Below are 12840 nucleotides of genomic sequence, written 5' to 3' on the forward strand. Positions count from 1 at the left end.
AAGACCAATACTCAAAATCAAGATATTGAGCTCAAGGCCAAGATTAATATAAAAATTTTGAGCTTGAGACCCTATTTCAATATCAAGATACTGATCTTGAGGCCAAAGTTATAAATCAAAATATTGAGATCGAGGCCCATGTTCAACATTTAAATAGTTTTAAGCCAAAGTCCAATAAAAAATATTGATCTTGAGACTCAATTTCCAAATAAAATATTGAGCACTAGGCTAAAATTTTAAACAATAATATTGAGCTTGAGACACAATTTCAAAATCAAAATTCTGAGTTCGAGGCCAAAGTTCAAACTCAAATTATTGACCATGGAACTAAATTTCAAAATCCAAATGTTGAGCTTGATGCCAAAGTTTAAAATAAAAATATCGAGATTGAGACCAAATTCCAAAACCAAAATATTGACCTCGAGCCAAAGTTCAAATAAGAATAATGAGGTTAAGACCCAATTTTAAAATCAAAATATTGAGCTCGAGACCAAAGTTCAAAATCAAAATATCGAGCTCCAGGTCCAGTTTCAAAATAAAAATATTAAGCTCGAGGCCAAAGTTCAAAATGAAAATATTGAGAGACCGAATTTCAAAATCAAAATTTCAAAATCGAGGACAAAGTTTGCAATAAAAATTATGAGCTTGAGACTAAATCCCAAAATCAAAATATTGAGGTTGAAACTCAACTTCAAAATCAGAATATTGAGATCAAGGACCCAATTCAAAATCCAAATATTGAGCTCGAGGCCAAGTTGAAAACAAAAAATATCGAGCCTGAGGCCAAAGATAAAAATAAAAATATTGAGATCAAGGCCAAACTTCAAAATCAAAACATTGAGCTTCAGGCCAAAGTTCAAAATAAAGAAAATGGAGCTTAAGACCCAATTTCAAAATTAAAACATTAAGCTTGATGCCAAAGTTTTGAAAAAGAACATTGAGCTTGAGGATGAAGTTCAAAATAAAAAAAAAATGAGACAGATCAATTTCATGACATTGAGCTTCAGGTCAAAGTTCAAAATCAAAAGATGGAGATCGAGGCCGGAGTTTCAAAAAGATATCTTGTGATTGAGCCCATTTTGAAAATACAAATATTGAGCTCAAAGCCAAAGTTGAAAATTAGAATATTGAGCTCGAAGGCAAAATTGAAAATAAAAGTATCAAACTTGAAACCCTATTTCAAAATGAAAATATTGAGCTCGAGGCTGAAATTTAAAATCAAAATATTGAGATTGAAGGCCAAATTCAAAATAAAAATATTGATATTGAGGTCAAAGTTTACAATAAAAACATTGAGCCTAAGGCCCAAGTTCAAAATAAAAAATGGAGATATAATCCCAAGTTCGAAATCGAAATATTGACCTCAACGTCAAAGTTCAAAATGAAAACATTGAGCTTCAGACCCAATTTTTAGATCTTAAAATATTGAGCTTAAGGCCAAATTTCAAAATGAAACCATTGAGATCGAGGCCCAAGCTGAAAATGAAAATATTGAGCTCGAGACCAAAATTTGGAATAAAAATAATGACCTGAGACCACATTTCCAAATCCAAATATTGAGCTTGAAACCCAATTTCAAAATCAAAGTAATGAGTTTCAGGCCAAAGTTCAAAATCAGAATATTGAGATTGGGGATTAATTTCCAAATCAAAATATTGAGCTCGTGGCTGAGTTCAATATAAAAATATTGAGCTCAAGATCCAATTTCAAATTCAAATTATTAAACTCGAGGCCCAAGTTGAACATCAAAATAATGAGCTCTAGACCCAATTTTAAAGTTAAAATTACATAATTACAAAATCAAAATATTAGGCTTGAAACACAATTTAAAAAACAAAGTATTGAGTTCAAAGCCATAGTTCAAAATTAGAATAATGAGATCGAGGACCAAGTTCCAAATCAAAATATTGAGCTAGAGGCAAAGTTGATCTTGAAATCCAATTTCAAAATCAAAATATTGAGCTCAAGACCAAACTTCCAAATCAAAATATTGAGATCGAGGCCCAAGTTCAAAATCAAAATATGGAGATCGAGGCAAAAGATTGAAATAAAATATATTGAGTTTGACACCTAATTTTCAAATTAGAATATTAATCTCGAGGCCAAATTTCATAAATTAAGGGGCCCGGCTGGAATGCCAATATATGGGGGTATAAGGAAAAAAAAACACAAAATCCTGAAAAAAATTCACTTAACTTCGTATGGCAATGGAGAATGCTTATACAAAATATTTTGTCAAAATTCCTCTTACTTTCATAGTAACAAGGTAATTAGTGAAAGTAACTCCATAAACTATAAACATTGTTCCCTACAAGAAAATGTGGTATTCCTTCTATTATCGTAAAATTTGATAATTATTACATTTTGATGTAAAAGAAATTGGGAATAATGACACCTGTATAGCTTCCGCGAGTCACAAGACGATGTATTACACGGCAAATTACACCCTTCACCCTTCAGCCTTACCACAAACCTCAGAGAGAGTATATGCATGAGTTTGACCTCTGACATTCACTCATTTCCGCGTTTTTATTCTCGTTTTCGGCAAGAATTTGATTATTTCAAGGAGGAAAAGAAAATTTCAACATCTTGCTAACATATGGAAGAAGAAAACTCGCCTTAATAAGAGTTCAGAATAGGGTAATATCGGTAATACAATAAGAGAGAGAGAGAGAGAGAGAGAGAGAGAGAGAGAGAGAGAGAGAGAGAGAGAGAGAGAGAGAGATGTGAATAAAGGAGTGAAGGCCTTGCCTGACACGAGCCCAAAGCTCATTTTTACGTTTTTTTCCTCGCTTTCGGTAAGAATTTTATCATTTCAAAGAGGAAAAGACAATTTCAACAACTTGCTAACATAAGGAAGAAGAAATTTCGTTCTATTAAGAGTTCAGAAGAGGGTAATATCGGTAGTGCAGAGAGAAAGAGAGTGATGTGGACAAAGGAGCGACTGCCTTGCCTAACAGAAGCCACAAGAAGCAAAATAATGAGCAAAAGGATATTAATTTATGATGAAATTATGATAAATAACATTGTTTTCATTTATAAATACCGCAAAAAGAACATAAAATTCGTGATAATGAGGATTTATTGATACTGTCTTTAAAACATACAAAGAAAAGCTTTGAATGCCAGTATCTCAAAACTATAATTATTGACCTCTATCTTCTCCCTTAGTTTTAAAGATATAGCATTGAAATTTGGTATATAACATAGACATTATAATACAATAAAATGTTGCCCTTTTATCCAATTTATTCTTCATATTTTTTCTTTATTTTTCCCTGTTTTGGGGGGTTTATTTTTTTGCCATAATGAAAAAAAAAACATATCTAGCAAAAAAAAATTACTGTTAGAAAAGAACTACTCATATTATTGAAGATCTACATCAGGTATATAGGGTAGTAATCCCAGGTCTTAATATTAATTATCAAGGGAGAAGATAGAATTTGAAAATCACTGGTTTTCAGGATAATTTGCCCTGGTGTCGCAAAACTGAAGGTCACAGGCAAATATTCTATGCAGTTTGGAGATGTTCTAAGTCACAATATTAGGTGGTATGAATGTCATAGTCCTGTCCTCAAAAAACGGCATTAGCCGGCAGGCACACTTCAAATATTGAGCTCGGTGTTCAAGTTCAAAATAAAAATTTTGAGTTTGAGACCTGATTTCAAAATATTGAGCTCGAGGTCAAAGTTCAAAATCAACATATTGAGATCAAGGTTCAAGTTCAAAATCAAAATTTTGAGCTGAAGGACAAAGTTTGAAATAAAAAGAATTTGAGATTGAGAACCATTTTCAAAATGAAAATAAAGGGCTCGAGACTAAAGTACAAAATTCAAACCATTGAGATTGAGGCCCAAATTCAAAATTAAAATATCAAGCTTAGGCCCAAGTTTCAAATATTAATATTGAACTTAAGGCCCAAGTTAAAAATCACAAGTTCAAAATAGAGATATTAAGCTTGAGGCCAAAGTTTAAAAAATGCAGATTGAATCCCAAGTTCAAAATCGAAATATTGAACTCAAGGCCAAAGTTCAAAATAAAAATATCGAGCTTGATACCCAATTTCAAAATCAAAATTTTTAGCTTGAAAGCAAAGTTCCAAATCATATTATTGAAATTTAGACCAAATTTCTATAATGAAAATTTTGGGATCAAAGCCAGAGTTCAAAATAAAAGAAAAATGAGCTTGAGAATCAATTTAAAAATCATATTATTTAGCTCGATGTCAAAGCTCAAAATTAAAATATTGAGCTCAAGGCCAGAGTACATAATCAAAATATTAATATTGAGGCCCCAGTTGAAAATCAAAATATCAAACTTACGGCCCAAGTTCAAAATAAAAATATTGAGCTGGAGACCCAATACCGAAATCAAAATATTGAGCTCAATGCCAAAGTTGAAAATCTAAATTATGAGATCGATGCCCAAGTTCGAATTCAAAATATTGAGCTCTATGCCAAAGTTCGAAATTAAAATATTAAGCTTGAGGCCCAATTTCAAAATCAAAATATTAAGATTGAGGCCCAAGTTCAAAATCAAAATATTGAGATCTAGGCCAAATTTCAAAATCAAAATATTGAGTTAAAAATCAAAGTTCAAAGTAAAAATATTGAGCTTGAGACCTAATTACAAACTTGAAATATCGAGCTTGAGACCACAGTTCAAAATCCAAATATTGAACCCTAGGCTAAAGTTCATTATGAAATTTTTGAGATTGCGGCAAATATCAAAATATTGAGCTCAAGGCCAAAGTCCAAAATCAGAATATTGAGATCGAGGCCCAAGTTCAAAATCAAAATATCAAGCTCGAGGCCAAATTTTGAAATCAAAAATTTAAAATCAAAATATTAAGCCCAAGGTCAAAGTTCAAATTCAAATTATTAAAGTCGAGGGCAAGTTCAAAATCATAATATTGAGCTCGAGGCCAAAGTTTTGAATAAAAATATTGTGCTTCAGATCCAATTTCAAAACCACCATATTGAGCTAGAGGCCAAACTTCAAAATCACAATGCTAAGCTCGAAGTCAACGATCAATATAAAAATAGTAACCATGAGACCCTAATCAAAATCAAAATAAAGAACTCAAAGCCAAAGTATATCAAAATATTAAGACCGAGGACCAAATTCAAAATGAAAATGTTGAGCTTAAGGCTCAAGTTTCAAATAAAAATATTGAATTTAAGGCCCAAGTTGAAAATCAAAATATGGAGATTGATTCCCAAGTTCAAAATAGAGATATTATGCTCGAGGTCAAAGTTCAAAATCAAAATATGGAGATTGAATCCAAAGTTCAAAATCAAAAACTTGACCTTGAGACCGAAGTTAAAAATCAAAATATCAAGTTTGAGACCCAATTTCAAAATCAAAATATTTAGCTTCCCGCCAAAGTTCTAAATCAAATGATTGAAATTGAGGCCAAGTTTAAAAATCAAAATATTGGGATGAAGCCCAAAATTCGAAATAAAAAAATTGTCCTTGAGACCCAGTTTCAAAATCAAAATATTGAACACTAGGCCAAAGATCAAAATCTAAATATTGAGATCAAGGCCCAAGTTCACAATTAAAATCAGATTCAAATTATTAACTGTGAAACAAAATTTTAAAATCAAAATATTAAACTCAATGCCAAAGTTCAAAATCAAAATGTTGAGGTTCAGACCAAATTTAAGAAATCAAAATATTGAGGTTCAGACCAAATTTAATAAATCAAAATATTGAGCTCGAGGCCAAAGTTCAAAATTAAAATATTGAGATCAAGGCCTAATTTCAAAATCAAAATATTGATCTTGAGGGCCAATTTTAAATCAAATATATGGAGCTCGAGGCCAAAGTTCGAAATCAAAATATCAAAGTTAGCCAAAATTTCAAAATCATAATATTGACCTCGAGGTCAAATTTTGAAATAGAAATATTGAGCTTTAGACCCAATTTAAAAATAAAAATATTGAGCTCAAGGCTATAAGTTAAAAATAAAATAGAAAAAAGATATTGAATTGCAAGTTCAAAATTGAAATATTGAGCTCCAAGGCCAAGATTCGAAATAAGAATATAGAGCTTGAGATCCAATTTTAAAATCAAAATATTGAGCTTAAGGCCAAAGTTCAAAATCAAAATATTGTGATTGATGCCCAATTTCAAAATCAAAATAATGGGCTAAAGGCACATTTTAGAAATAAAAATATTAATCTCAAGACCAAAGTCCAAATTCAAAATATTGGTATCGAGGCCGAAGTTCAAAATCAAAATATGAAGTTCAATGATAATGTTCAAAATAAGAACATTGTCACCCTTATAAACTAACTGCCTTAGTCATTTTCTCCACTTGTTGGGAAATAAAAAAAAAAAACCTTCTTATTTCCTAATTCTTTATATCATTGTCTTGAGTTTCAATTCACAAATTCTTAACAGAAAAATTTGTGAAATAGAATTTGTTAATTGAAGCTCAACACAATGATATAAAGAATTAGGAAATGAGAAGGTTTTTTCGATTTCCCAAGAAGTGGAGAAAATGACTTAGGCAGTTAGTTTATGAGGGTGACGATATTGTGCTTGAGACCCAATTTCAAAATCAAAATCTTAATCCTGAAACCCAATTGCAAAATCAAAATATTTAGCTTAAGGCCCAAGTTCACAATTAAAATCAGATTCAAATTATTAACTGTGAAACAAAATTTTAAAATCAAAATATTAAACTCAATGCCAAAGTTCAAAATCAAAATGTTGAGGTTCAGACCAAATTTAAGAAATCAAAATATTGAGGTTCAGACCAAATTTAATAAATCAAAATATTGAGCTCGAGGCCAAAGTTCAAAATTAAAATATTGAGATCAAGGCCTAATTTCAAAATCAAAATATTGATCTCGAGGGCCAATTTTAAATCAAATATATGGAGCTCGAGGCCAAAGTTCGAAATCAAATTATCAAAGTTGAGCCAAAATTTCAAAATCATAATATTGACCTCGAGGTCAAATTTTGAAATAGAAATATTGAGCTTTAGACCCAATTTAAAAATAAAAATATTGAGCTCAAGGCTATAAGTTAAAAATAAAATAGAAAAAAGATATTGAATTGCAAGTTCAAAATTGAAATATTGAGCTCCAAGGCCAAGATTCGAAATAAGAATATAGAGCTTGAGATCCAATTTTAAAATCAAAATATTGAGCTTAAGGCCAAAGTTCAAAATCAAAATATTGTGATTGATGCCCAATTTCAAAATCAAAATAATGGGCTAAAGGCACATTTTAGAAATAAAAATATTAATCTCAAGACCAAAGTCCAAATTCAAAATATTGATATCGAGGCCGAAGTTCAAAATCAAAATATTAAGTTCAATGATAATGTTCAAAATAAGAACATCGTCACCCTTATAAACTAACTGCCTTAGTCATTTTCTCCACTTGTTGGGAAATAAAAAAAAAAAACCTTATTATTTCCTAATTCTTTATATCATTGTCTTAAGTTTCAATTCACAAATTCTTAACAGAAAAATTTGTGAAATAGAATTTGTTAATTGAAGCTCAACACAATGATATAAAGAATTAGGAAATGAGAAGGTTTTTTCGATTTCCCAAGAAGTGGAGAAAATGACTTAGGCAGTTAGTTTATGAGGGTGACGATATTGTGCTTGAGACCCAATTTCAAAATCAAAATCTTAATCCTGAAACCCAATTGCAAAATCAAAATATTTAGCTTAAGGCCAAAGTTCAAAATCAAAATATTGAGATCAAAGACCAAGTTCAAAATAAGAATATATAGCTTAAAGCCAAGTTCAATAATATAATATTAAACTTGAGACCCTATTTCAAAATCAAAATATTAACCTTGTGGCCAAAGTTCAAAATCAAAATATTGAGCTCGAGACCAAAGTTCAAAATGAAAATATTAAGCTTGAGACCCGATTACAAAATTTAAATATTAAGCTTGAGACCAAGGTTCAAAATAAAAAAATTTAGCTCGAGGCCGAAGTTAATAATGAAAATTTTGAGAATGAGGCAAATTTCAAAATATTGAGCTTGAGGTCTTAGTTCAAAATCAAAATATTGAACTCAAGGCCAAAGTTTGAAATAGAAATATTGAGCTTGAGACCCTATTTTAAAATAAAAATATTGACCTCGAGGCCAAAGTTCCAATTAAAAATAGTGAGCATGAGGCGAAAGCCTAATACAAAAAATAGTGAACTCAAGGCCGAAGTTTAAAATCAAAATATTCCGATCGTGGCCCAAATTCAAAATTAAAATATTAAGCTACTAGAGTTAATAGTAGAGATGTTGAGCTTGGGGCCCAGGATGAAGAGCAAATTATGAAGATTGAATAACATGTTCAAAATCAAAATATTTACCGTGAGGCCAAAGTTTAAAATCAAACCATTGAGCTTGAGGCCCAATTACAAAATCAAGATATTGAACTTGAGACGGAAGTTCAAAATCAGCATATTGATATTGAGGCCCAGTTTCAAAATCAGGATATTGAGCTCGATGCCAAAGTTCAAAATAGATATATTTGAGCTTGAGACCCAAGTTCAAAATCAACATATTGAGTTCGATGCCAAAGTTCAAAATCACGATATTGAGATTGAGGCCTAAGTTCAAAATCAAAACATTGTCCTCAAGGCCAAAGTTAAAAATCAAAATATTTAGCTTTAGACCCAATTTAAATATCAAAATATTGAGCTCAAGATCAAAGTTCAAAATCGAAATATTCAGCTCAAGGCCAAAGTTCATAATCAGAATATTGAACTTGAGGCTATAGTTCGAATTAAAATTCTTTAGCTTGAGACCTAACTTTAAAATAGAAATATTGAGCCAGAGGGCAAAGTTCAAAATAAAAATGTTGAGATCGAAGCCCAGGTTCATAAATCAAAATATCGAGCTCGAGGTCAAAGTTTGAAAAAAATATATTGTGCTTAGGACCCAGTTTCAAATCAAAATATTGAGCTCGGGGCCAAAGTTCAAAATCAATATATTGCGATGAAGGCAAAAGTTCAAAATAAAAATATCGTTATTGAGACCCAATTTCAAAATCAAAATATTGAGCTTGAGGTCAAAGTTCAAGATCAAAATATTGACCTGAAGACATAAATTCAAAAGCGAAATATTGTTCTCAATGCCCAAATTTAAAATAAATATAATGAGCTCGAGACGAAGTTCCTAATCAAAATATTGAGATCGAGGCAAAGGTTCAAAATGAAAATATTGAGCTCCAGGCCAAAGTTCTAAATCAAAATATTGAGATTGAGGTCGAAGCTCAAAATCAAAATATTGAGCTCGAGGCCAAAGTTCAAAATAAAGATATTTATCTTGAGGCCCAAAATCATCATCTAAATATCGATTTCAAGTCTCCAGTTCTAAATTAAAAATATTGATCTCGAGGTCTAAGTTCAAAGCAAAAATATTGAGTTTGAGGCCATAGTTCAAATTAAGAATATCAATCTCGAGGCCAAGTTCAAAGTAAAAATATTGAGCTTGAGGCCAAAGTTCAAAATCAAAACAATGAGATTGATACCCAAGTTCGAGTAAAAATATTGAGCTTGGTGCCAATGTTGAACATCAAAATATTGATATTGATACCCAGGCTCAAAATCAAAACATTGAGATCGAGGCCAAAGTTCGAAATAAAAATAATGAGCTTGAGACCTAATTTAAAAATCAAAATATTGACTTCAAGGTCAAAGTTAAAAATCAAAATATTGAGATTGAGGCCCAAGTTCAAAATCAAAATATTGAGCTTGATGCCAAAGTTCGAAATCAAAATATCAAGCTTAAGATCCAATTTCAAAATCAAAACATTGAGCTCAAGGCCCAAGTTCAAAATCAAAATATTGAGTTCGAGGCCAAAGTTCAAAATAAGAATATTGAGCTTGTGATCCAATTTCAAAATCAGAATATCAAGATCGAGGCCCAAATGCTAGATCAAAATATTGAGCTCAAGGCCAAAGTTCTAATCAAAATATTAAGCTGTAGACAAAATTTCAAAGTCAAATTATTCAGCTCTATGCAAAAGTTCAAAATCAAGTTATTGAGATTGAGGCATAAGTTCAAAATCAAAACATTGGCCTCAAGCCCAGAGTTAAAAATCAAAATATTTAGCGTGAGACACAATTTCAAAATCATAATACTGAGATCAAGATCAAAGTTCAAAATCAAAATATTGAGATCAAGGTCAAAGTTCGTAATCAAAATATTGAACTTGAGGCCAAAGTTCAAATTGAAAATCTTTAGCTTGAGACCTAACTTCAAAATCAAAATATTAAGCTAGAGGGCAAAGTTTAAAATCAAAATATTAAGATTGAGTCAAAGGTCCATAAATCAAAATATCGAACTCGAGGCCAAAGTTTGAAATAAACATAATGAGCTTGAGACCCAGTTTCAAAATCAAAATATTGAGCTTGAGACCAAAGTTAAAAATCAATATAATGAGATCAAGGCCAAAGTTCAAAATAAAAAATATCGTTTTTGAGACCCAGTTTCAAAATATTTAGCTTAAGGCCAAAGTTCAAGATCAAAATATTGAGCTCAAGACATATTTAAAATCAAAATATTGTTCTCGAGGCCCGAGTTCAAAATAGAAATAATGAGCTCGAGACAAAATCTCAAAAACAAAATATTGAGGTCAAGGTGAAAGTTCAAAATCAAAATATTGAGGTCAAGGTGAAAGTTCAAAATCAAAATATTGAGATAGAGGCCCAAGTTCAAAATAAAGATATTGATCTTGAGCCAAAAATCAGCAATAAAATATCGATCTCGAGGCCTCAGTTCTAAATAACAATATTGATCTTGAGGCCCAAGTTCAAAATAAAAATAGTGAGTTCGAGGTAAAAGTTCAAAATAAGAATAATGATCACAAGGCCAAAGTTCAAAATAAAAATATCAAGCTTGAGGCCAAAGTTCAAAATCAAAATATTGAGATTGATACCTAAGTTCAAAATAAAAATATTGAGCTTGATGCCAAAGTTGAAAATCAAAATATTGAGATTGAAGCCCAAGTTCAAAATCAATATATTAAGCTCGTGGCCCAAGTTCAAAATCAGTATATTAAGCTCGTGGCCCAAGTTCATAATCAAAATATTGAGATCTAGGCACAAGTTAATAATCTAAACATTGAACTTGATTCTAATGTTCAAAATCAAAATATCAACTTCAAGGCCGAAATATTGAGATTGTGGCCCAAGTAAAAAATCAGAATTTCCAGCTTGAGGCCCAAGTTCAAATTCAAAATATTGAGATAGTGGCCCAAGTAAAAATTCAGAATTTTCAGCTCGAGGCCCAAGTTCAAATTGCAAATATTGATCTCTGGGCCCAAGTTCAAAATCAAAGTACTGATCTCGAGACCTAAATTTGAAATAAAAATATTTAGCTTGGGGCCCAAGTTTGAAATCATAATATTCAGCTTGAGGCCCAAGTTTGAAATCATAATATTCAGCTTGAGGCCCAAGTTTGAAATCATAATATTCAGCTTGAGGCCCAAGTTTGAAATCATAATATTAAACTTGTGACCCCTTTAGCAGGATGAATTTCCATAAATTTCTGATCATATAACTTCACAGGTGAATGAAAAATGTGGCTTTGTACTGTGAATCTAGAAATAAAATGAAATGCCTCTAGATGATCTGAGCCTCAAGTAACTAGCAAGTACTTTGCACATATGGGTGTGGAAATTACTATTAGAAGCAATAACGTGGTTGAGATGAGCATGACAAAATCCTAACCCTCTTCTAACTTAGGTAAAAAAATGGAGATTTGGATGTTAAAAGAAAAATTTCTTAGGACTTACTTCGCAGATGATGAAGTCTACTTTGTTCACCATAAAGGTCTTGACTTGGTCCTTAATGTTAGCTTGTACAAATGCCTTCCCTTTCCCTGCAGTGTAAGAAGTGGTCTGAGTTACCCCTCCGGCTACAAGGGCATCTCCTTCACGAGCCACTTCATGGGCCAATTTACAGGCAGCGTTGTTCAGGTCTGAACACTGATAAGATGTATAGAAATTAACGAAAGGAACATTATAATGTTAAGTTTCTATATTCTAGTCACTGATGTAACAAAGGCAGGCAAGGAACTTCATCTCACTCTCTGTTAGAGATTGGATTACATTGGATTCATAAGATTTTGGCTATATGGTCCAGCGTTTGGGCTGTGGAGGCTATTAAGCAATGAGATATGAATGTATTACGAAAAAAAATTAAGAAGTTGGACAGCAAATTGGAAGACAAAAAGTGGGAACAGATGTAGAGTATAAGGTTGAAAATAGGTTTATCTCAAGTCTGGAGGTATGCTTCAAATAGCTGACCTAGATATCCAAACGAGCGGAGAAAACTTGGGAAAAAAATTCTGTAGACCATTCGAGTCATGTATGTGCAGTTGGACACAGGAACTCCTGGCACACCTCGCTCTGAGGAATTTTTCTTTATCTATGGACTTTTTCTTTTAATATCTTATACCAGTTTCATACTTCATTTAACCATGAATCAACATGACCAGTCCAACTCTTTCGTCTTCAGTTCATCATTTCCAACTTTTAATTATCTCAATTGTAATTCAGTCAATCTATTTCACCTCCTCTAGTCAATCCAAAACCTAAATTTCAAATTAATTTTGTATAATGATCCCTTATCGTAGTACCTTAATCTCTCTTCTACGCAGAACTATACAACACAAAGATAAGACAATCTTTATTAATCACATATTCTAAATCTTCGATATAACCTCTTTCATTATACCATAACCTTCATATAACTGATCAACTTCTCTTTACGTTACATTAAACTCTCATATGCCTTCATAGCTCAATAGAGCTTCAAGTCACTTATTCACCCATCTGTTCTATTTGTCATAAGAAAACATCTTT

General features: G+C 31.5%; 1 protein-coding gene across 4 annotated transcripts in view; it reads right to left on the bottom strand.

Annotated features, from left to right (window-relative positions):
- Positions 1–12840, bottom strand: part of LOC137645762 (betaine--homocysteine S-methyltransferase 1-like) — a 152415-nt gene that overhangs the window by 69778 nt on the left and 69797 nt on the right. For 3 of the 4 annotated variants that reach the window (XM_068378666.1, XM_068378668.1, XM_068378667.1), the window contains one exon: positions 11770–11961. The exons of the other annotated variant lie outside the window; for it this stretch is intronic. In XM_068378666.1, coding sequence (XP_068234767.1) covers positions 11770–11961 — 192 coding nt within the window. The remainder of the gene's footprint in view (positions 1–11769; positions 11962–12840) is intronic. 4 annotated transcript variants of the gene reach the window in all.

The sequence above is a fragment of the Palaemon carinicauda genome, chromosome 8 (genome assembly GCF_036898095.1).
Source record: "Palaemon carinicauda isolate YSFRI2023 chromosome 8, ASM3689809v2, whole genome shotgun sequence".
Taxonomy (NCBI): Eukaryota; Metazoa; Arthropoda; class Malacostraca; order Decapoda; family Palaemonidae; genus Palaemon; species Palaemon carinicauda.